This window comes from Canis aureus, chromosome 2 (genome assembly GCF_053574225.1).
Source record: "Canis aureus isolate CA01 chromosome 2, VMU_Caureus_v.1.0, whole genome shotgun sequence".
Lineage (NCBI taxonomy): Eukaryota > Metazoa > Chordata > Mammalia > Carnivora > Canidae > Canis > Canis aureus.
Window position 1 is genome coordinate 540286 of NC_135612.1, and position 25108 is coordinate 565393.

The window sequence follows — 25108 nt, forward strand, 5'->3', positions numbered from 1 at the left end:
CAATTGTGTATTCAAGATGTGTTTGATGATCAAAGATGGAAACACTGTGACCTAGCACAAGCATGGCTGCTTACCAGGATCCTGTCTGTAAGCGGAATTGTCTGTGTTTGAGGGGAAGCACTGCAAATTTTGGCCGGTCATTGGTTATTCACTGGTTATCCTGTACACTGCTGTACAGGAGTCATTGTTTCTAGAAGAAAAAAGTACTTACTTCTTATATAGGTTCAGAGAAAGATGTGAAATGCACTCTCTGGGGAGGTCACTTTGATAATGTCGGCAGGTGTGGTAGCCAGGGATCCGCCCCACCACACCTTGTGTCTGGGAGAGAACTGACCCTGGTGACCACCGCGGCATGAAAAGGATTAGGAAGTTGAAATTCATTCCTAATGGCACCTGTATCGATTCTGAATGAGAAAGTTAGCATCTTTCAGTAGCTACAGTGCACAGTCTATTGGAAACCTTAAATACTCTTACTAAGTGTTTTCTCTGTGTGACTTTTAAAGGATTTTGTTTATTTGAGAGAGAATGAGTGGTGCAGAGGGGTGGAGAGAGAGAGAAGCAGACTCCCTGCTGAGTGGGGAGCCCGATGGTGATGATGATGATGATGGTGATGATGATGATGATGATTATGATGATGATGATGATGCAGGGCTGCATCCCAGGACCCTGGGATCACGATCTGAGCCAAAGGCAGATGTGGAACCGACTGAGCCACCCAGACGCCCCACTTTGTGAGTTCTACAGTTTGCCTCACTTCTGTACCTCCACGTTAAGAACATTTTCCTGTACTTTTTTTTCTGAAACAGTGGTTTTGGCATAGAAGTCCTGTCCTTGCTGAGGCGCCAAGGAAAATGAGTGGAACTGAGTAGCCAGGGCTGTTCCTCCCCATCCCCTCCAGCTCTGCCTCCTGAGCTGAGCATTACAACTTACCAGCATCTCCTTCTAATGCTGTTGGGGGAGTGGAGGGTGCTCCCTTGGCCCAAGGGACGATTTAGTGGGAGAAGGGTGAGGAACGCTGGTTCCTTCAGTGTCTGGGGCTTCCTTCCCACAGCCTACTGGGACCAGCATGGACTGGCATATGGCTTTCCTCCATCCCATGCCTAACAGATTAGCTAATACTCCTGGAGGAAAGCGAGCTTACAGGCCACCATAACAAGATATTTGAGAAGTACAACCGTTTCAGAAGCAAGACACCACTATCAATTAGAGAATCCTGTCAGCAGTAGAAATACTAGCACCGAGTAGCCAAGATCTAAGTGAGGTTGCTAGCAGGAGAGGCATAGCAATATGAAATAGGAACAGGAAAACATAGGAGAGAGCCAAGGAAAAATAGGGGATAGGGAAAGAGTTGAAATAAAGAACACACTGTATTGCATAAATAACAGAAGGAACAAACTGGGAAACTGGAGGGGAACATAAAAAATACACACGTACACATATATTTCAAGGTAATCTATAGACTCAATGCATTCCTTATCAAAATACCAAGGGCATTTTACATAGAACTGGAATAAATACTCCTCAAGTTTGTATGGAACCACAGAAGACCCCGAATGACCAAGGTAGTTTTGAAAAAGAACAACAGAGCTGGAGGTCTCGCAATCCCAGATTTCGTGGTATGCTGCCAATCAAAATAGTATGGCCCTGCCACAAAAATAGACACACAGATCAAAAGAACAGAATAGAGTCCCCAGGAATATGCTTTATGATTAATTAACCTATGACAAAGGAGGCAAGAATATACCGTGGGGAAAGGATTACTCTTCAATAAATGGTGCTAGGAATACCGGACCACTTTCTTACACCATATACAAAAGTAAACTCAAAATGGGTTAAATACTTAAATGTGAGGCCTGAAACCATAAAACTCCCAAAAGAAAATATATAGGTAGTAATTTCTTTGACATTGAATTTAGCCATATATTTCTAGATCTGTCTTCTTAGGCAAGAGAAACGGAAGCAAAAAGTAAACTCTTGGGACTACATCAAAATAAAAAGCTTTTGAGGGAAACTGTCAACCAAACAGAACAGGCAACCTGCTAAATGAGAGGAAATATATGCAAATGATGTATCTATGGAGCGGTTAATATTCAAAATATGTAAAGAACTCATAGAACTCAACACCTTTAAGCAACAAACCAACCAAACCCCCAAAAATCTAATTAGTAAATGGCAGGAAGCCTGAGTAGGCATTTTTCCAAAGAAGACAGACAGATTGCCAAGAGACACATGAAAACATGTCTTTTCAACGTTATTCATCATCAGGTAAGTGCATGTCTCAAAAACCACACTGTGGTATCACCTCACACCAGATTGCCTAGTATCAAAAAGACAAGAAATAGCAAGTGTTGGTGAGGATGTAGGGATAAGGCAACCTTCATGTATTTTTGGTAAGAATATAAATTGGTGCAGCCACTATGGAAAACCATATAGAAGGTCCTCAAAATTAAAATTCTATACCATATGATCCCATAATTCTACTACTGGGCATTTACCCAAAGAAGATGCAACTGCTTATTAAAAAAAATACATGCACCTCTATGGTTTTTGCAGCATTATTTATGGTAGCTGAAGTACGGAAGCAACGTGAGTGTCGTCAATAAATGAATTGATAAAGATGCACACACATACACGAGTACACACTGGAATATTACTCAGCCATAAAAAAGAATGAGATCTGGCCATTCACAACAACATGGAGGGACCTGGAGGGTATTAGGCCAAGACTTACTAAGAGAAGTAAGTCAGAGAAAGACAAATACCATATGTGAATTATACGTAGCATTTAAAAAACAAAATAAATAAAAACCAGAAACAGAGAACAAACTGGTGTTGCTAGAGGGGAGGAGGGTGAAGGGGATTAAGAGGCACAAAATTCCAGTTATAAAGTAAATAAGTCACAGGGATGAAAAATACAGCCTAGGGAATATAGTTGGTTACTACTGTAACTCTTGGTGGTGACAGACGTGCCCGTACGTGGTGGGCTTTGAGTAGTACGTGTAACCGTGGGATCACTGTGGTATACCTGAGCCTCAGATAACGTTGCCGACTAAACAGCCATTAGACAAAAAAGACTGAAGGGGGGCACCCGGGTGGCTCAGGGGGTCCGGTGTCTGCCTTCAGTTCAGGTCCTGATCTCAGGGTCCTGGGTTGGAGCCCCACGTAGGGCTCCCTGCAGACGAGGGAGCCAGTGTCTCCCTCTCCCTCTGCCTCTCCCCACCCTTGTGCTGTCTCTTTCCCTCTCTCTCTCAAATAAATAAAATCTTAAAGAAAAAAAGACAAGAGAAAACAACATAGGAATAAAAACCCAGTATATCCATATACAGTTAAATGGAATGAAATGATCTATATCTATAGAAATTTTGCATTATTCAGTAATTATAAAAAATTGTGGAACATTACATATTAGGGCACCATTTATGGTAAAAAAAAAAAAAAAAAACAAAACCCAAAAAGCTAAATAGTTAAAATTTTTATTTTTTTAAATAGTTAAAAATTTAAATGAAAATACGCCCATTATAATTTCTTTAAATTTTTAAAACTTTATTTATTTGAGAGAGAGACTGAGTGAGAGAGGGAGAGCACAGGCAGGGGGAGGGGCAGAGGGAGAAGGAGAAGCAGACTCCCTCCCGACCAGGGAGCCTGATAAGGGACTTGATCCCAGGACCCTGGGATCGTGACCTGAGCCAAAGGCAGACCACTCAGTTACCCAGGCACCCTATAATTCTTAATTTTGAGTGACACAACCACAGAATGCCTTGTAAGATGGCTGAAGAATTTTCAAGACAAACTTTTTTAAGGTCTGTGGTAAGATTTAAGCTTTCAGATTGCTGGGTTTTCTGTGTATTTTTGTTATACAGAGACATTTAGCGTTTACAGAAATATTTTTATAATCTTATTTTGGTGTCATATATTTTAAACTACAAACAATGTTCAAGTCCTCAAGAAGATTCACTTAATGGTAGTGACGTCACAATGTAGTCTCTAGGGAAGGGAGCTGGGCCTTGCCCCTGCTTGCTGCAGTGCCCAGGGCCCTGTCACTCACCCCGGGAGCTGACCTCAGAGTTCCAGCACGTGACCCCAGCCTGCTCCTGATCACCTCTGCTAGTGGAGGCCACAGGTACAGAGACGATCCCAAATAAGAGATAAGTGCTAACTCATTTATATTTGGTTTTGAAGGACGTTACAAAAGTAGCTTTGCGGCAAAATTTTCTTCCCTAATAGTAAAACAAATGTGCATCCGTTAGTAGTCTTGTGGCATCAATGAGGAGGAGAGAGTTTCCTGCTCGTTCCAAATTGGTAATGTACTTGAGATGATTAAAAATTGATTGTGCTGTCAATCAAAATGCTTTCTTCGTTCAGTAGTGCACATTCTGAGTGGCTGCAGAGAACAGACTGAGAAAAAGCCTCGGAACTGCAGAGTGGGTAGGAAAGTGTCCCCCCCCCCCCCCCATTTTTTATTATTTAAAGATTTTATTTATTTCTTTGGGAGAACACACAAGCCAGAGCAGTGGGGCAGAGGAAGAAGCAGGCCCCCCCCCCGCCCCGAGCAGGGAGCCGGTTACGGGGCTCCATCCCAGGACCCCGAGATCATGACCTGATCCGAAGGGCCCCCCCGAAAAGAGCTAGCATAGGGCATCCGCAGTTGCTACAATCACCTGGTGATGTATGAAGTAGGAAAAGAGGCCTGAGTAACGATGAGTTTAATATTTATCTTTTGTTTAATTAACATTGTTGGTATTTCCTCTAAAGCAGCTTAAGACCGGGAGTGGCAGGGTGGCTCTGTAGGTTAAGCATTTGCCTTTGGCTCAGGTGATGATCTTAGAGTCCTTAGAGTCCCCACTTTGGGCTCCGCACTCAGCAGCGTCTGCTTTTCTCTCTGTGCCTCCCCCTCCACTCACGCTCTCTCAAAAAATAAAATAATAATCTTTAAAGCAGCCAAGGATTGGAGGAAAATAAGAGGAATCAATCATTAGGCATTAAAGATCAGTTGACAACGTACAGTCTCTTTGGCTAGAGCGTTACTCTGGGGTCGGTCTTTAAACAGAAGGGGGTTAAAAAATTAACAGGAGGGGGTTATTTTTTGTTTCAAAAATTTTATTTGAGAGAGGGAGCAGCAGGGAGAGGGAGAAGCAGTCCCCCTGAGCAGGGAGCCTGATGTGGGGCCCCCTCCCAGGACCTGAGTCATGACCTGGGCTGAAGGCAGATGTTTAAGTAACTGAGCCACCCAGGTGTCCCTTAAGCAGAAGACTTTAAAAAGAAATGTAAAAGCCCTTTTTTTCTCCTCTGATCATGAAAGTGTTCTGTTCTTCATTCAGAAGGTATTTAGGGACGTCTGGGGGGCTCAGCGGTTGAGCATCTTCCTTTGGCCCAGAGTGTGACCCTGGGTCCTGGGATCGAGTGCTGCATCGGCAGCCCCCCCGCCCCCCGCAGGGAGCCTGCTTCTCCCCCTGCCTGGGTCTCTCACTCTCTCTGTGTGTCTTGTGAATAAATAAATAAAATATTTAAAAAGGAAGCAACAAGGATATTTATTTAGCCCCTCTAGGTCTAGGGCCGGAATCTGCCGTAGGTCAGGGGGTACTTGGGCAAAGGGAACCTGTGGCTGCTGGGCCGTTTGCACCCGTCGGGCCGGGCTCCGGTCCACGCTGTGCGCTCAGGGAGCAGCGCCTACAGCCCCTCCGCCCTTAGCATCTCCATCTTCCTGGTTTTTCTGTGTGTGTGTGTCAGTCCCGGCCACGAGGCCGCACGGAGCCTGGGTGTGCTTGAACCACACACGCGCACGCTGGCTCCGTTTCCAGTTCTCATACGCGGGCAGTGCTCCGTCCTGCAGCCCAGCCTTGTCTGCCCGCCTGCCCACTGTGGGGGCAACGGCCGGCCCGAGTGCCTGAGCGGGCCTGGGGCCTGCAGGCCACGGCGTCACGCCTCCTCTCTACCGCCTGGGTCATTTCCTAGACTCATTCTTAGACTTTTGAAACAAGGTTGAATAACCCGACCGTCACCTGTCCCCCCTGAACCCCTCTGGGTTGGACGCCTGCGTTCTGGGCGGCCCCCTGCCAGGTGTCCTGAGCCTGTTTCTGATCAGGCGACCAGGGCCTGTCAGCATGTCGCGGTGGGGATGTGGGTGCCATGGGGTTGGCACGAACTCGGGTGGCTGATCCCCAACTGCAGGGCCGTCCCCCAAACTGCAGGCCACAGTGGGCTCGGTGTGCTGTGCGAGCGTCGGCCTTGCCACTTTGAGGGCAGCTCGACTAACAGGCTGCTGGGGGAGCCTCGGTGGCTCAGTTAAGCATCTGACTCTTTTTTAAAAAACGATTTTATTTATTTATTCATGAGACACACAGAGAGAGGCAGAGACCCAGGCAGAGGGGGGAGCAGGCTCCCTGCGGGGACCCCGACATGGGACTTGATCCCGGCACCCAGGGTCAAGCCCTGGGCTGAGGGCAGATGCTCAACCCCTGAGCCCCCAGGCGGCCCAAGCAGCTGACTCTTGATTTCGGCTCGGGTCATGATCTCAGGGTCCTGGGATTGAGCCCCACATCAGGCTCCTTGCTCAGCTCTGAGTCTGCTTGTCCCTCTCCCTCTGCTCCTCTCTCTCTTTCTCTCAAAAAAATAAATAAATGCAGTCTTTAAAAACATAATAAAATGATGGTCAGATCTGTGTACCTCGGGTACTCCTGGGCCCTAGAATACTTATGCAGGTTGAGAGAAGGGAGTGAGTTATAAAAGCTGGTGGCTGAATCACCGTGAGAGTTGAACAGTAATTATCTTTATTCTTTAATACACGTAAGCTATTTCATTTGAAAACTGGAAAACGCTAATGAGAGCAGTAATTATGCCACGGTCCCAAGAGGGTACCGGGAAGCCAGCAGCAGAGCAGAGGATAGCCAGTGACGTCGACGAGGGACAAGACGGTAGGCGCTCAGCTCTGCTTCTGTCCAGTGGTCTCGCCTTCATCCAGAAGGGACGAGTGAATGAGCTCCTCTGGGTTGTCGACGGTGGCTGTCTGCACGGGAGACCGTGCTTCAGAGGTCCTCAACAACAGTAAGAACTGTAGGACTTGGTAATACTACTGCCATCTTACACACTTTTTTAAAAGAATCTGTGTATTTATTCGTGAGAGAGAGGCAGAGACACAGGCGGAGGGAGCAGCAGGCTCCATGCTGGGAGCCGGACGGGGGACTCGATCTTGGGACCGCGAGGTCACAACCTGGGCCGAAGGCAGACGCTCAACCACTGAGCCCCCCAGGGATCCCTCTTACATACTTTCTTCAACTACCTTAATTTGTGATTTTCCTACAATACTACAGAAGAGGAAAATGACTCTTGAGAGGTTATGACTTTACCTCAAGTCACAAGATGAAATAGGTAATCAACTGGCGGCTAACCCAGTGCGTCATTTCCACGTCACGTCGATGCCTGTGCTTACATACGGGCATCCATCTCTGCATCACTATCCATTCCTGAAGATTAAACATCCTGCATAGGAACCAGCCAAGAGACTATTTCCTACACTTTTAAATGGTGAAAATTAAGATGTGTAAATCTAAGACTCCATACCAGTTTTCCCAAATTATTAGTCAAACACATAAAAATACCCCATATAAATAACAAATATGCAACACGCCAGGCTCTCCAAACAGCATAGTTGGTAAGAAGTTGCTGGCTTCACAGGCAGTAGTACACAGCACACCTCCTTGAATACTCGGCATATTCTTTAAATATCCACATGGAATTCCACTTTAATGCCAAGAACATGGTTTTTCCTTTTCCTGCGTATCATTTTATTTAAGTTGTTGTGTAGAGTTTTGAGTATGTATGTAAGCAACCAATGGAGAACATCGTACAATGTTTGGATATTAAAAACCAGAAGTCCTGGGGCGCCTGGGTGGCTCAGTCAGTTAAGTGTCCGACTCTAGGTTTCGGCTCAGGGTGTGACCCCGGGGTCCCGGGATCAAGTCCCATGTCAGGCTCCCTGCATGCTTCTCCCTCTGCCTGGGTCTCTGCCTCTCTCTGTGTCTCATGTGAATAAATAAAATGTTTAAAAGAGAGAGAGACAGAGACAGAGATGGCTAAAACCTCTTGCAGCTATAAACTAAGAAGTGATCCAAGTTAGGAAGGAAATGAACACTAGGACTCGGTGTGTTTTCCATCTTGGCCTTTCCTCACTAGGCCGTGTTGGGTGTTTTTTCCATCTGACAAGAGCGCCCTTGTAGCCTAGAGAAGGCACTGGAAATGCTGTTGGAGAACGCAGCCGAGGCAGTGCCTGGGCAGAGACGGGGGTGGGGTGGGCCATGGCCCCTTACCAAGGCCGCTGTGCTGCTGTCTCTGCAGTGCGGCTTCCTGCTGTGGTGCATGGCCCCGAGCCCCTCTAACGGGGCCGAGCTGCTCTACAGGCGCGTCATCCAGCCTGTCTTTCTGAAGCATGAGTCCCAGGTGGATACCATGGTGAATGACTTCAAGGACAAAGCCAAAGAGACTGTGGATACCATCACGAAAGAAGGTAAGACTCCGGGGCGGTTGAGGGCAAGCAGGTAGGAGGGCCTGGGAGGCCTGGGGCCCAGGTAACAAGCTGCTTCTCCGCCTCCCCTGCCAGCTACCCTCAGCTAAATGCCGAGGCTACTCTGCGATTTCTTTACCAACACTTTGCCTGTTGCCCTTTACTTTTCCCGAGATTCTCCCTCCAGGCCCCATTTAAGGCACGGTTCAGTCAGTGTGTTAGGAAAACTGACTTTCCTGTGGTGGGCAGACATCTTAGAGAACCGTCTAATTATATACAAGTATGAACTGTCTCACTCATTTCAGGTTGAACTGTTTGTTTTTGTCATAGGTCAAGAGAATGTCCTTCCAGTTCTCCTCATTCATTTATGCAACATTTATTGATGCGCGTAACATGTGCCAAGCCTGTTCCTAGCCCTGGGGATGGGCCATTGAGCCACACAGACCATAGTACTCGAACTCATGAAGCTGACGACACTCATGTTGAGAGAGAGTAAAGTTTTAGAAGTTATATGATACAGTTAACAGGGGATAGAGAAGTTTTGGGGCTGAAGGGAAGTTACAATTTTAAATAGAATGATTTAGGGAATCCTCACCAAGAAGGCGATACTGAATCAGACTTGAAACCACAGGGAAGAATGTTCCAGACAGAGAAAGCTGTGTGTGCAGAGCGGAGGTGGGAACGGTGTGGTTGGAAGGGGGTGATCCCGAAGAGGAGGAGGAGATAGGTCAGAGAGGTTGGGTAGCAGAGGCTGAAGAAGAGAGGTCACGGAAGGCCTCCTAGGCTTTTGTGGAGGCTTTGGGTTTAACTCTGAGATGGGTGCTGGTGGAGACTTTAAGCAGGGGAGCCGCATGATCCGTCCTGTGTTAAGGGTAGACTGAAGGGACAGGGAGGGACGCAGGAGAGCAGTTGGAAGTTGCCTGCAGTGACCCGGCTGGAGAGGTGGCTTGGGTCAGAATAGTCCCAGTAGGAGACCAGAAGGCATTGGTGTCTGACACACTGAAGGTAGAGCCAGTAGGATTTGCTTATGGATCAGGTGTGGAGTAAGAGAGCCGGGTCATGCATGAAGCCAAGCTTTTCAGCCGGAATGGATGGGAGGATAGAATTGCCACGGAGCTGGGCAAGACTAGGTGTCCTAGGGTTAGAAGGGAAAATGGAGTTCAGTTCTGGACATGAGACCAGGTGAGATCACAAAGGGAATGGATATAGTTAGGAAAGCTGAGGCCCAACACTGAACCAGGGTCCCTGGTGATGAGACACTGGGGAGATGAGCAGCAACAGACAAAGCAAACTGATAAGGAGTGGCCAGTTGTGACAGCCGGAGCGTGTGTGACCAGAGGAGGCAGCAGCTGTGTCACCCGCTGCAGACAGGTCGTCTGTAAGGGGCAGCTGAAAACCGGCCATGACCCTTGGCGGCCAGGAAGGCCCTAGTGGTCTTGGCAAAACAGGTTGCAGAGCGAAGGCGCTGAAATCCTGGTCCCAGGGGGTGTGGGAGAGGGGAGGCGAAGTGGGGGAAAGAGAAGCCTTTGGGAAATTCCTTGGAAAAAGTGAAGAATGGGGTTGCAACTGGGAAGAGGCGCTAGGGTCCTGGGGCTGTTATTTTTCTTCTGAAGGTAGAAGGAACAACATATGTTTGGAAGTTAGTGGGAATGGCCTGGTAGAGAGCAAAGAACTGATGGGAGTGAGGGGAGTTCTAGAACCCCCTCCTTGATTAGCCCCGAGGAGCTAGATCTCGAGTCCAAGCAGGCGCGGTCCGGGGTAGGCAGTCTGCTTACGGAGCGGTGTTGGTTCGGAGGGTGGAATTCGGTGCTTCATCACTTAGATACCCGGCCCCGTGCTCATCACCGGCGGCCTCCCCGGTGCCGGTGCCTGGCCCACCTCCTCTGCCTCCCCTCGGTGCGAGGCTCATACAGGCTCCTTCTCCTCCCCCTTCCCGTTTGCTCAGCTGTTCTTCCTTACGTTGCACGCGTGAGAGCACATGCTTTGTCTGTGACCTGGCAGTGTGGCTGCTGCCCACGTGCACATCCCCGCACGCAGCAGCTGCTCGGTCCGTCCACCGGCCGTGGACGTGGCCTCTGTGCTTTGGCTTCTGCTGCGTAGACACGGGTGCGTGGCCCGGGAGGCGAGTGTGTGTGTGGCGGGGCCTCCAGGGAGCTCGCCTTGGGCTGCTCCGGGGTGGGCAGCGGGCCAGGCGGCCACGGATTCGGGGCTGCGGGAAGCAGGGCGGCCGGAGGCTCCTGGGCGGCTGTGGGGGTGCTATGGGCCGCCTGGGCCCGCTTCCTGGACGCCCCCGCCTCGGCCTCCCGCGGCCTCCCTCCTGCTGAGGCGCCACACCGGGGCCCGAGTCGCCTTGACACGATTCTCTTTCCCTCTCACAGCCAAGAAAGCAGCAGTGACCTTGCTCGGTGACGAAAAGAAGAGCACCTAAGCCACCAACCGGTGAGACCTTCCTCGCTGCCCTCCGCGTAGTGCCCGTGTTGCATTAGGGACCGCGCCATAATCATCTTAATAATGTTGCCTTGGAAACATTTTTGATATATTAAAAAAGAATGTGTTAAGGTTTCTTGCTTACTTTTACTGTCTATATACACAAGGAGCATTTACATTTAATGCAGTGGGCAGTGTCCAAATTTTGGAAAATATACTTTGCCTCTGGGTAGGACAAGACGTGTTACTATCCTGCAGGAAACACAGACTGGAAATTATTTGTCCCACAGGCTTTGTACTTGTGCAGGCTCTCTGCATGCGTTTCCTCTGTACTTCTATTTTAGGGTGATCTTTAAGGTTCTACTTCATGTAATGTACAAATTTGTATTAAATGTTTTTAATGTATTTGTGCATACATATATGTAGGGAAATGTTACTGCCTGACGGTGACACGTATGCTTGTAGGGAGCACCCGCCAAAACCTAAAGGCTCTAGTGTGCTGGTGTGATGTTAAATACTTCAGAGAACTAGTGCAGATGACTGATGTTTCCGGTGAATAGTTGAATGATGAGTGAGCTTGAGTGGACACTGGCCTGGTTGTTCCCCTAACGTCGTAGCACCTGGACACCAGGACAGCTGCGTAAAGCAGTCATTTCAGTGACAAGTGGGGAAAGGTGCAGACACACCAGGAAGCACACAGCTCCCTGAAGAACCAGGAACACTGTCTGGTGGCCTTCCAGAAAACCTGTTTAGATTTGTCTGTTTCCAAGATGCCGTAATGGAAACCATCCCTGGTTTCTCCTTCAAAGCTGAGCAACAAGTTGGTTTAGTCTTGTTTCGTACCTAGTCTTTTTTTTTTTCTTAAACCAGTTAAAGGCACCTCTAGACTTGCCCATCTCTAGCGACATTTGTGTCCTTGTTTGTATCATTAGTTACATGCTAATGATGACACCAGGCTCCAAGAGCAATTCTGGGAGAATGAAACCACGATACAACCTATAATCTACTTGGCAGTGAAGTCAAACTATCACTTTCTTTCTCTGGCCTTTAAAGTCAATTGCAAGAAGCCTCCCCAGTTTACAAGTCAGGATCTTTTGTGGTCCATTTAAATACTTTTATCTTTGTACTTGGAAGTACTCGAAGTACTCTGTACTTCGTTTTGATAAACTGCAGATAACTAGTATAAGTACAGAACAAAAAGTTAAAATTAAGGTTTCCACTATGATTAGCCAGCTTACAGGAACCTTGACAACTCGTCTGGACTAGAAAAATGGAACTTCACACCAACTAGACTGCTAGGATCCTTCTGAATTAGACTACACTGACTGAAACAAAACCGAGTGTAACAAAACTAACAAGTTTTAGTACGCAGCCTGGAAAATGCCTTTTAGGGCAAAAGAGAGGATTAGTTCTCCTTTGGGTAACAGGCAAGACCATAATGAGGTCATATCATGTAAAAAATATGAAAGATATCAAAAGTTTGGGACAATGTCACATAAATATTATGATATGGATTAAGGCACTTTATTTCCTGGTGACACGGTGGTGATCATAAGGCATCTTATTAAAGAAAAAAAAAAACTTTTAGAAAACAAGCAGTTAATGGTTATCAGGAGAAAATCAGGCCTTAGATGAAAAAAAAAAGGACCTCTACGAGTATTTAAATCCCTTTCCCAATGATAAATTACACTTTTCTTGGTGGCAGAAGAATGAAAATTAGTAACTTCTATCATACAGAATGTATAATCCGATTGTTAGTATACAGAATGTACGACTCACTATATACAAAATATCAGGCAAGGGGGAAACATAAATGCTACTATTGCTCATAACTACTTACAGGCTGATACCAGTTTAGAAACTATTACGGTAAGAAAACATATTCTGAATGCATTTTTTTTCTTTTGTCCTTTTAGCTTTTTCCAATGGTGCATTCTGTAAGAAATTTAAGTTGCTGTTTTTGGCAGTCAAGGTGTACATATTGACGACAGAAGTTAATGACTGAGTTGAGCAATTCTGTCTCAGATTTCCCAAGTAACATATTGCCAGGGTGAGAGTATTTGAAAAACTAATTGAGCCTGTGTCTAGCTAGAAGACAAGCACTTATTTGTGTATGAATGGTGTTTGAGGGGTACGTCAAGTCAAAGAATCTCCACAATCTCCACGGTTCTTCCCCCACTTGAAAGCTTTCAGACCAACAGCTTCTGCTACTCTGGGATCTTATAACCGTAGCCTGAGGAGAATGAGCAAAGCCTTTTAACAGGTTACTACCACCCATCCTGAAGATGTGATATATTAAATGGAAAAGGATGTAAATAAAACTGTTATCTCATTGAACTCTGGTTTCATTTTTATGTTCTGGGGCTTTAAACAAATTTAGAATCATTTAAGCAAAGTCTGAAGTAAATCCAGACAAATGAACCTGCTATTTCTCACCCCATTCCTCACCTGGACTCAGCTTTTCCCCTGGTGGTCACTACCTATCAGAGGAAGGACCTCCGAGGGAGAACATACCAATTATGAAGTTTCTAGCAATTATCAGGTTTAAAAGGAACCTAAGTACTTTCTCCTGCGTATCATGTTATACACCGTCTCACAGAAGTTGATGTAGGAAACACTTCTTGTAGGTGCCTCCAGATTATTCTGTACTTTAGAGAGACCAAGGAAGGGGGAACGTGATAATTTTATTAAAAATACCTGCTTGTGGAGCTGCTTCAGCTTTTTTTTTTCAGCATCGGCTTTTACACGTCTGTATACCTAGAATTGTGGTGTCTCACAGAGTTCACATCCTTAGCCATCCCGTATTAAGTTCTATGTAGTACAGTGGGAAAGTAAATATATGTGAGAGTGACCTTATACATTTTACTGGCAATATTAGCTTATAAAATCTTATAAACTTCAGAGAGGATTAAGAGCAATAAGGAGGTTCTTTGGTTAAATCATTGGTTTTCAAACTTGAGTGTGCGCTGCATTTTCTCTGTGGGGGAGGGGATTGTTACAACTGATTGGTGATCCCATCCCCCAGAATTTCTGATTCAGTAGGTCTCGGGTAGACTGAAAATTTGCAATTTCCAATAAATTCCTAGGCAATGCTGATGGTCCAGGAACCACACTTAGAGGTAAAACCACTGGGTTAGGTAAATGCTGTTTTTACTTAGTAGACAGTGGTTTAGCTCTGGCTGCATATTACAGTCGCTTGAGAAACTTTCCAAAAATGCTGGTATCTGCTCCCACTACCAGAAATTCTGACTAATCTACTATATACCCAGGCATCATTATGCTTTTAAAGCTCTAGGATGGGGGCTGCCTGGATGGCTTGAGGAGTTACACGTCTGCCTTCAGCTCGGGTCACGATCCCAAGGGTCCTGGGGTGGAGCCACATGTCGAGCTTCCTGTTCAGCGGAGAGACTGCTCCTCCCGCTGCTTCTCTCCCTCCTTGTGCACGCTCACACTGTGTCAAATAAATCATCTTAAAAAAAAAAAAAAAACAAAACTAAAGCTCTAGGGTGATTCTAGTCTGTAGCTAGGGTTGAGAGCTCACACACACTAACGAGGTCAAGAATCCCAAGGTCTGGAGAGTTTGTCTTAGCTCATTAGTTCACCAGGCATGTGCTTCCTGATGCTGCTCTAACACATTGCCACAAGCATAATAGCTCAAAACAGTAGACACTTAGTAGCTTACGGTTCTGGAGGTGAGACATCCAAAAAAGTGTGCAGGGCTGCGTTCCTTCTGGAGACTATAGGGGGAGAATCTTTTTTCCCCTTATTTCCTTCAGCTGGAAGCTGCTCGCATTCATTGGCCTGTGGCCCCTTAGTCCTGCAACTTCGGCCTTTTAGAAGGATCCTAGCAGGCTACATTCTTCCGCTGAAGATACTTCACATCTGCAAGGCCTTTTGCCATGGAAGGTAATATTCACAAAGGGGTTTTTTTTTTGGGGGGGGGGGGCTGGTGGTGGACAACATTATCCAGCCTACCACACCTAATCTCTTTGGTAGAGAAACTTCATTATAAAGTCCCCAAAATCTTGGGGCACCTGGGGGCCTCACCGGTTGAGCATATGCCTTCGACTCAGGGCGTGATTCCAGAGTCCCAGGATCGAGTCCCACATCGGGCTTCCCCCTCAGGGAACCTGCTTCTCTGCCTTTCTCTGTGTCTCTCATGAACAAATACATAAAATCTTAAAAAAAAAAAAATCCCCCAAATCCAAATAACTCCATTGAGAAATCTTAATATTGGGAGGGAACTTAAAAAAAAAATGAATAAATACCTATCCTCTTCCAAGTGGAAGATTGGCAGTTTGTCCTACAGAGACAGTGAGTACCTTTGGAGTGGGAGGACATAGGAAGAGTCAAGGGAGGGAAATTGTGTTAAAAACAGGACTGATGGGGATCCCTGGGTGGCGCAGCGGTTTGGCGCCTGCCTTTGGCCCAGGGCGCGATCCTGGAGACCCGGGATCGAATCCCACATCGGGCTCCCGGTGCGTGGAGCTTGCTTCTCCCTCTGCCTGTGTCTCTGCCTCTCTCTCTCTCTCTGTATGACTATCATAAATAAATAATAATAAAAAAAATGTTTAAAAACAGGACTGAGTGATTCATTGCTGAGACCCATTTCGCCCCATCTTCCCCCACTGGGCTCCCAGACCCTTATCCTCCTGGAAGCTTGTCGGACTCCTCTAGGGAACAGATCAGGCTAAGAGGCAACATTTCTGATCTTGGAAATTTTCCCTAAAAGGCTATGGGAACCAGATACCCCTCTAGGGAGACAGTCTACAAACCCCTTATGTGCTCAGAATGTCCAGTCAACTTTTATGTTTTTTACTCTTAAATTTAGCCATCAGTGTATAGCAATACAAAACCAAAAAACTCGTGAGTCTAAGGAAAGCAACCTAACATATCAGGAATCAAAATTAAACAGAAAAGGAAACTGGAAATAAAAAAATATAAACCATATCTTTTGAGAAATAAGGATCACACCTATGAATTAAGAACAGAAATCAGGTCACCTAGGTGGCTCAGTTAAGTGTCTGACTCTCGGTTTCGGCTCAGGTCATTATCTCAGGGTTGTGGAACTGAGTCCCGGGTTGGCTTGATGGTCAGTATAGAGTCTGCTTGAGATTCTCTCTCCTTCTCCTCCTCCAGCTTGTGCTTTCTCTCAAATACATAAATAAATCTTTTTAAAAAAATGCTAGAAAAAAGAAACATTCAGATGACGAGAGCTTGGAGAAGTTGAAAATACAAGAAAAATGAGAAGTTCAACAGAGGGGCTGGAAGAGCTAAGGAATTCTAGGAGATAGAACATAAATAAGCAAAGAAATGGAAATGGAAAAAAAAAATGAGAAAACTACGAACTAGTCCAGCACATCCAATACCCAAATAAGGAGTCCCAAGATCAGAAACGGTAGAAAAACCATTGATGAAATTTTCAAGAAAATTCCCAGAACTGAAGAATACAAGTTTCCAAATTGAAAGGGTCCATCAGGTACCCAGTACAATAGACAACGAAAGGGCCCACACAAAGCACACGATTGTGATATTTTAGAATACCAAGATGTGGTTAGTTTCAACAAGAAAAATGTGGGTGACAAAAGATCATGAACTACAATGGCTTAGACTTCCCTGCAGCTGTAACATTAGAAGACCATGAAGAAATGTCCTTGAACTTCTGAAATAAAATGATTTCCAATTCTAATTCTATACTTAGCCAATCTGTGTGGGGGTAGAATCATGACACTTTCGTACGAGGTCTAAGGACATTTATCTCCCTTGTGTTTTTCCCAGGAAGATCCGGAAGATGGGCTCCAAACAAGTGACCCAAGGAAGAATGCATAGGATATCGTAATACAGGATGTACAAAACAGCAAAGAAGTAAAGCAAGTCACTCTGGTGAAGAGAACCCAGAGTGAAGCTGTGCACTAGGCCTACAGGGTAATAGGTAGAGACTAGAGCCAGGTTAAAGGTTCCAGAAGAAACTTCTTTAAAAAGGTGAAATTAAACTATCTGATGTGAACAGTTAGGTACTTACAAACCTACTTATCTCCACACCCAGCATGGAGCCCAACACGGGGCTTACTCAAGACCTTGAAACCAAGACCTGAGCTGAGATCAAGAATCAGATACCCAACAGACTGAGCCACCCAGGTGCCCTTGAACAAACTTTTTTATAAAAAGATTTGAGAGAGATCACAAGCGGAGGGGCAGAGGAGAGTGAGAATCTCAAGCAGACTTCATGCTGAGCTCGCAGCCTGAGTCGGGGCTCGATCGCTCCCATGACCCTGAGATCATGACCTCAGCTGAGATCAAGAGTCGGATGCTTAACTGCACCACCCAGGTGGTGAACAAACGTTTTGAAAGGACATTTTGATAACTGATAATTTATGAATGAATTTTAAAAACTAAGCAGATAAAATTAGCTCTGAGGAAAACACAAATCCAGAAAACAAAAACAATAGCATACTTCAGTGTTTCTCACTTTAATGTGCATAGTTGTACGTAGGGAATCTTAAATTCTGGGCTGGGAGCCAGAGTTTCTGCATTTTTCACAATCTCCTTTCACAGCACAGGGGAGACCAGTGCTGCTGGGCCCCTGACCATACTTTTGAGTAGCAAAGTACAGCTATGAATGAAATACAGGATAAACTATGAGTAATGATTAAAATAAGTTTATTGTTAGGAGGGAGGATGGTAAGTATACATTAGGGGTGAAGGAAAACTAAAGCGCCCTCTTCTATAGATGCAAGTTAATGCCCAAAACTGAAATTATTAAAACTAGCTGGCCCTTTAAATTATGTATCATATTGGTAATAAAGTTCTTAAAAAGTAGGCAAAGGATGTGAATAGAAATCACTGAAATGAATACAAATGGCATTTAAACATGACTAAATGCTCAGTCTTGTTCACTAGAAAAGATTCTATTTTCGACTTGACTAAGAAAGGTTCAATTATGCACTGAATCCAACTGTGAAGAAACAGCCAACACAATGTTGCAGCAAGAGTTCTGAAACCTTTTCTGACAACCTTCACTGCCCCATAACCAAAGTAATTTTAGACACAGTCATCTTTCTGTGACAAATTTTTAAGGTGACTGCCCCCAATACCCAGTCTCAACTTTCTTCCTTGGCTGCCTCTATTTTCATTACTGAAAAAGCCATATAGTCCCTCCCCTGGCACCTCTTGCAGCTAAAGATGGACCTGAGCTACAGTTCTCCACAATGGGACTTCATGAAAGTTGGCTGGGAGGGATTTCGAGAAATCTTTAGCTTTCCTTTTAAGGGGGGAGGCAAAGTGGCTGGCACAGCTATCTTTTCATTCTGCCTTCAACTCTGATGTGACATTTGATGCTCCATCAGTCCTGTTATAAACTTGAGACAACAATCCTAGGGATGCTGGAAACCATGGATAGTGGAATGGAAATAAAGAAGAGAGCATCACTGAGCAGCTGAACATTCATAACAACCTTTGGATTTCAGGCTTTTCCCAAAAAAATAATTCCTGCTTAAGATCCTCATTGTTTTGTTACACAAACATATTCATAAGTGATACATTTTCTAGTGGGCTGCTTGGATACTGCCCCAATATTTATTTTTAAGTCAAATATATAAACTGCTATACTATTATGTTCACTCTAAGACATGTTAACAACACAAATTATTAGAGGAAAAAGAAGTAAAGACTCTAATATCTCTCCTTGCATGTCCTGGATCATCTTCATAAAACTTGGGTAAGTCCATCTAAAACTCTGGGTTCACTTATTTTGTGATCAAGTGGAATTTCTCAAGCAATAAAAACTTACAGAAAATGGGATTTACTAGAAGGATATAACGTACAATTCATAGAATTCACAGAAGAGCCTCAAGAACTTAGATATTTGTAGACCATTACGTATGTTAGCTGCCATCACCTGTATGTCCATGTTTCTGATCCAGATTTAAATTCCTGAGAAATAAAGCATTGGCCTGGCTGGGGTCATACCCTGTGTTCAAGAGTCAGCCCTGTAATTAACAGCCCTTCCAGAAGCATATGGAGACAGAGAAGGCAGTTCCCCAAATGATGCTCAGCAGACAAATGGCTGGACGGGGACTTTCCTTTCACAAAACTACCACTTTCAGAAACCGTGCTTTGGAATAAAGGCAGAATCACCAATCCAATTCAGTTTCTTGAAAAAAAAAGTACATATCAAGGTGTTAAAGTGTGGATAATTTTAGAATTCCAATTAAAATAATGTTCTTAAACCTACAGAGAAAGCAAATCTAAAGCTTAAAATCCAGGACTTTCCATACATCAAAAAAACTAGCAATTGAACATTCAATTATGACAAATGATTAAAATAACAGGAGCTATAGACTGGCTGGCTGTTCATAAAGGTCCAAGAGGATTTAACCATTTTCTTCTAGTTTTAAGCTCACACTAAGCTTCCACTACCCATTTATTCTCTTAAATTATTTCCTCTACTGGCATTGATTCACAAGCAAAGGAGCAAAAGCTACAAAAGTCAGTTTCAAATTTTATTTCATTAACTAGACGTTGAAGAAAATGTGTATTTCGAATCTTTAAACTCATTTATCTAAAACATGTTTACACACAGGACAGATACAGGATTTCAAGTAACTTATGGTAGAGTTCACTGTCCATTTAAAAGTATGCTTCTCTCTTCCACAAAAACTGCGTTGAAAAGCAAACAAAATTTTCTTTTATACTGCGTAAGAGCTAGATGCAAAGTTCTGATGCAAATTTACTTCACTGTCAACTCTGATGCTGAAGCTGAGAGGCAGAGATGTCCATAGTTCGGTTAAATGATGCAAATAAAAAGCTGTTTCTCTTAAATTAGAAGCCTTCGTTCATGGTCTCTCTCAGTAGTACCAGATGTGGTTCCCATACGCGGTCACTTCTTCTTCTTTCCTTTTCCTTTTTTACTTCCCTCTCCTTGCTGAAGACTTTGGTCCCCACCTCCTGTTTTTTGTGTCCTTGTTTTTAGTTTAGGTATCATTTCTGCTGCATACAACATTACTGACTTACCTGGGAACAAGAAGTTAGGCTTAGTATATACTCTAAGGACTAAGACCTATAAGCTCATTAATCTGAAAATCATAAAGTTCAAGAAACTGTCACCACATGAGGAAAATGACAGATTAAAAAAATATATATATAAAGACAGGACATTTATATATATATAAATATATATATAAAGACAGGACTTACTCCTGTGGGAGCTTTCCTGGAGAAAATGTGCTAAGAACAATACTGAAATATTAAACTGAACAAAATAAAAATTTTAAACATTTTATTTGAAATGCAAATCTTGGTCCTGGTTCTAGTAGTTGACTTGAAGATCAAAGAAGCTGAAATACAACAATTTGGAACCAGAGACATGGTATCATTGATTTTAAGCTAAAGAAACATGCAGCCTCTCAATCTTGTAACAAAAACCCAAAGTCATCCAGCAACAAAAGATGTTACTCATGCGCCCAGATGATTTACTGTGCACAGGTACCCTGCTCTGTGCACCAACTACCTCCTCCAGATCTAGTAGCTACTTTCCACACTCTGAGCCCCTCAGCTCTTTCTCTTTATTTTTTCTTATTGGACACAGCAACATTTTTCAACGGTAATTTTTACTTATATTTTATTTACTGGTCTAAAGTTTTTTGTCTCTTGATTGTTGTCTTTTGCATTTTTTAAAAAAGATTACATTTCAGAGAGTGAGCGAGAGTGAGCATGAGCTAGAGAGAGGGGTAGAGGGAGAAGCAGGCTCCCCATTGAGCAGGATCCTGGAATCATGACCTGGGCTGAAGGCAGATGCTTAACGAACTGAGAAACCCAAGTTCACCTGTCGTTTGATTTTTAAAAGATAGTAAAGGAAGATGTCAAAGAGTAGAAATACACTAGAATATACTATCTGTTATTACAGAGTCAGAATCCTGTTTTTAGAAATATCTACCTATCTGGACAGGTTTTAGCACAAAAAACCCCAATCTATTTTAATTAAACTAAAAGTCATTTAATTGTCAGTTTGAGGTTATTGTGACAGGAAAAAAAATCAACAGTTCCATTTAAGAAGTTTACTTTTTTAGAAATAAAGAATTCAGAGAAGAATTACGTGCAAAAAAAAAAAAAAAAAAAGATTCATCTTCCCAAAACTCATAATTAGTTATTTTGGAATACTGATGTCCAATTCTGTTTAGTTTTTTTTTTTTTTAAAAGACATAAAACACTAGAGGGGTGCCTGGGTGGCTCAGCTGGTTGAGCATTTGCCTTCGGCTTGGGTCATTATCCCAGGGCTCTGGGATCAAGCCCCACGTCAGGCTCCTATTCCACCGGGAGCCTGTTTCTCCCTCTGCCTCTGCCTGCTGCTCCCCTTGCTTTGTGCTGTCAAATAAGTAAATCTTCAAAAAAATAAATAAAGAAAACACTATAGAGAGAATATTAGTCTTCTCTGACCACCATCACTGTGACCCCACTTCCCACCCCCTGCTCATCAATAGGTTACCTTCTATTTTAACACTGGGGTTTTCTTTCAGTCCATTTAAAAAATTTACATATATAATATCAATAAACAGCATTTTATATATACATGCAAATAAACAGTAACATTTTGTCTTTAAATGTACCACAGTGGTATCACACCATGCATTTCTTTTGCTGTTTTCACTCAGTATGGCTTTTTAGATTAATGACAGAAATTATTAACAGACCTCAAAGGCCTCCAGGATCTGAAATGAAAATTAACATCTGACCATTCAATAATCTTACATTCTTAACCTGGGAATAATGACAGATTTCCAGAGGTTTATAAAAAGTTCATAAAACAAATTTTGAGAAATGATTAGTAGGTTTGATCACATTCTCAGAGATCCTTTATTTAAAAGAAGTGAGAGCCACTGTTTTCCTTTATCTCAGCAGTAGTCCTTTCCTAAATTCATCTGCAGAACGCAAATTATGTTACCTTTTAAAAGGTTAGTTTTGGAACCTTTTTTGCAGAGTAGAGGAATAACCTGTCCCCAGACTTTATTCGTTCATTAAAAAAAGCTTACGTGATGGGAACTGTACGAGACAGAGGCTGCCGTCTTCCTGCTTGAGTTGGACCCGGACTCTGCCCCTGTACTGAACATCACGATTCCACTCTCTAGAGTACATTTTATTTTTCTAACATAAACAAAACAAAACATACACAAAAAACAGGCTTTAAAAAGTTGTTACACCAGTGAGACTAAGTAGGAAAAATAGTGAAGAAAGAACCACCTCTTACCTCAAGGAATACATTAAGTCCAACTGCTGAGCACACATCTTGAATCTCAGTAGCTGTAGGATTTTCAACAGCCTGAACAGTTAAAAACAACAACACTCAACAGCTAACCTTAAGTAGCTGCTGCTATATTGTTGCATAAATCATTTCAAATATGAGGATCACAACACTTACCAAAACCTTAGACTGCTGTTTCCACTGTAATTTTTAATATTGCAGGAATAACACTGATTTCACACTGTGTGTCCATCTCCCTTCTAACAGAACATGAACATCACAAAGGCAGGGCCGGTTTGGTTTATCAGTAGATTCCCAAGTATCTGGCATGATACTGATCAAACTACTACAGGTACCACCACGTAAGAAAATTGTTTGGTAGTATCCACTAAAGCTAAACACCTGCATTCTTTATGGCTGTGCAATTCTACTTTTAGGTATGCATCCAAGGATAAAAAACATGTTCTGTAGAAGACAAGCTCAAGAATGTTGACAGCATGGGTATGTATAATAGCCTCAAATTAGAAACCACCCGGTTATCTATCAACCGTAGAATGGGCTGTGATACGCTGAATACAATTCAGCACTAAAGAGCAGTGGTTTTCAGCAAGGCATTTTTGCCCCATGACATTTAGCAATGCTAGGAGACGTTTTTACTTGTCACAGGAGTCAGGGAAGGCACTGGCATCTAGTGGGTAGAGGCCAAAGATGCTGCTCAACAACCTAAGATGCACAGACCAGACCCCATAACGAAGACTAATCTGGCTCAAGATGTCAGTGGTGCTGCTGCTGAGAAACCCTGCTACAGAGCAATGGGAATTAATAAGCCACACGAATAAGCGTGAATAAATTTAAGCTTAAAGTTTGGTGAAAAGAGACGGACAGTGAAATACATAGTGTATAACGCCTTTTACATAAAACTCAAAAACAAGCAAAAGTAATGTATTGTGTTGGAAGTTAGGACAGTGGCTATCCCCGTTTGTGAGTACATGTGGTGTGAGAAGTGACTGGAGAAGGCAGAGCAATCTTCCTGGGTACCAATCACGTTCTTTTTTTAATCTGGGTGCCTGGTTACCCATGTGTATTCAGTCTGTAAAAGTTAATCAAGACACACACCTGTATGTACGCTGTACATCAATGCAGTTAAAACCAAGTCGGTTATTCTCCAAAATACGTGAGAGCTTGCTGGCAGAGGCCGTCACGGGGGTTGCACTACCCTGGCTCAGGGCCCTAGTGGCTCTCCCACCCAGGGCAGCAGAGCACACTTCCCTTCGCATTTAAGTAGCAAAACCGGAGACATTAACACAAAAATAACGCATTGCTTCAGGCCAAGTTGCCTCGGATCCGTTGTTAGATTGCAAAATCTAAGCAACTCTTAAAAAGCAACATGACATTAATTTTGAAAGTAAGAAGTGGGCAGCCCAGGTGGCTCAGCGGTTTAGCTCCACCTTCAGCCCAGGGTGTGACCCGGAGGTCCCGGAATGGAGTCCGACGTCTGGCTCCCTGCATGGAGCCTGCTGCTCCCTCTGCCTGTGTCTCTGCCTCTCTCTCTGTGTCTCTCATGAATAAATACATAAAATCTTAAAATAAATAAATAAATAAATAAAAGGCAGCAGCTACAAAGCCCCATCACTTGGCATTAGGCACTTGCACACAGGCCAGCAGGCCAACTGAGAACTTGAATTTTCCCATCCAAACAGCGCAAGGGAGAAATCCTATTATTCAAAACTGTGACACCCTAGTTTTCAGAAGTATTAATTTTAAACTTTACCCCTCCAAACACACACACACACACACACACACACACACACACACACCAGACAAGAGACATAAAACCATAAAAGTCAACAGATCTAAACTCTCTGCACGTCTCGGGGCACCTGGAGGCATCGGACGGTTGACTCCGGCTCAGCCTGCGGTCTCCGGGCGGCGGGGTGCAGCCCATGCGGGGCCGCGCAGCAGGGAGCCTGCTGGGGGGTCTCTCCCCGCACCCCCCGCCCCTTACTCTGCTCCCTGCGGGTCTGGCTCCGTGACCCGAGTGCCCCCGGGCACGAGGCTGCCGCGCGGTGTCCTCCGCCGGGGGCCGGGCAGCCCGCAGACAACCGCGGGCTCCAACTCGTCGGGCTCCGGCCCCCAGCGCCCCGCCAGGCCGGGCGACGCAGGGAGGGCCCCGCAGGCGCAGGCCGCCCTCACCTTGCTGATGGGGATGCGCCGGCCCTCGGCGATGGTCTTCTTGTTGTTCAGGTACGCGGGGTAGATGCAGATGAACCTGCGGAGGAAGCACGGCGGCGTCCACACCCGCGGCGTCGGGGTCGCCGGCGCCCGGTCCCCGCGGACGCCGTTGCCCTCCGGGTCGCCCCCCTCCCGCTCCACCGCCTGGGAGGGAAACCACCTCCCGGGCCCGCGGAGCTCGCCGGGCGGTCAGGCCCCGGGTCGGCAGCCACCAGGCCGGGCCGCCGGGGCCGCTCCGCGCGGCGGGACCCCGTGACCGCAGGGCCGCGGACTCGCCACGCCTCGGGCGCGGGGGGCGAGGGCGGGGCGGAGGCGGCGCGCAGGACCCCGGGACCCACCTGTCCTGCTCGGCCGGGGACCGCGCGGCGGCGCACGCCATCTCCGCCGGGGACCCGGGCGCGCGGGCCGGAAGCGCGCGCGGAGAGCCCCGGGACCACCCCGGCTTCCGGCGGAAGTCCCGCCCGCCGCCCGCTAGGCGGCCGAGCGCCGCCGCTCGTTGGCCATGGCACCTGTCGCTCAGCGCCCGCGCCCCCTAGTTGTGACGTTGTGACGTGGCGTCCGCGCGCCCGCTCTCGCGAGAGGCTGCCCAGGCCCCCCCGCCCCCCCCCCCCCGCTGTCCCCCGGGGCGTGTCCGCGCCGAGCTGCCCGCCGCGGGCTCCGCTCACCCTCGAGGCGGCCCCGGGCGCGGGGTCAGCTCAGAGGCCACCGGCGCTCAA

At 45.5% G+C, this 25108-nt stretch overlaps 2 protein-coding genes across 2 annotated transcripts in view; one reads left to right on the top strand and one right to left on the bottom strand.

The window, feature by feature from the left end:
- Positions 1 to 13261, top strand: part of REEP5 (receptor accessory protein 5) — a 33686-nt gene extending 20425 nt beyond the window's left edge. Inside the window, exons 4-6 of the mRNA XM_077861355.1 lie at positions 8332 to 8500; positions 10876 to 10936; positions 12841 to 13261. Of these exons, the coding sequence (XP_077717481.1) occupies positions 8332 to 8500; positions 10876 to 10925 (219 nt within the window). The 3' untranslated portion in view covers positions 10926 to 10936; positions 12841 to 13261. The remainder of the gene's footprint in view (positions 1 to 8331; positions 8501 to 10875; positions 10937 to 12840) is intronic.
- Positions 13262 to 19412: 6151 nt separating this feature from the next.
- SRP19 (signal recognition particle 19) lies at positions 19413 to 24884 on the bottom strand. The gene is made up of 5 exons (XM_077861359.1): positions 24731 to 24884; positions 24354 to 24429; positions 22167 to 22238; positions 21952 to 22063; positions 19413 to 19936 (listed from the first exon to the last, which is right to left on the bottom strand). The coding sequence occupies exons 1-5, from the start codon at positions 24769 to 24771 to the stop codon at positions 19803 to 19805; spliced, it is 435 nt and encodes a 144-aa protein (XP_077717485.1). The 5' UTR covers positions 24772 to 24884; the 3' UTR covers positions 19413 to 19802.
- Between the last annotated feature and the right edge of the window lie 224 nt (positions 24885 to 25108).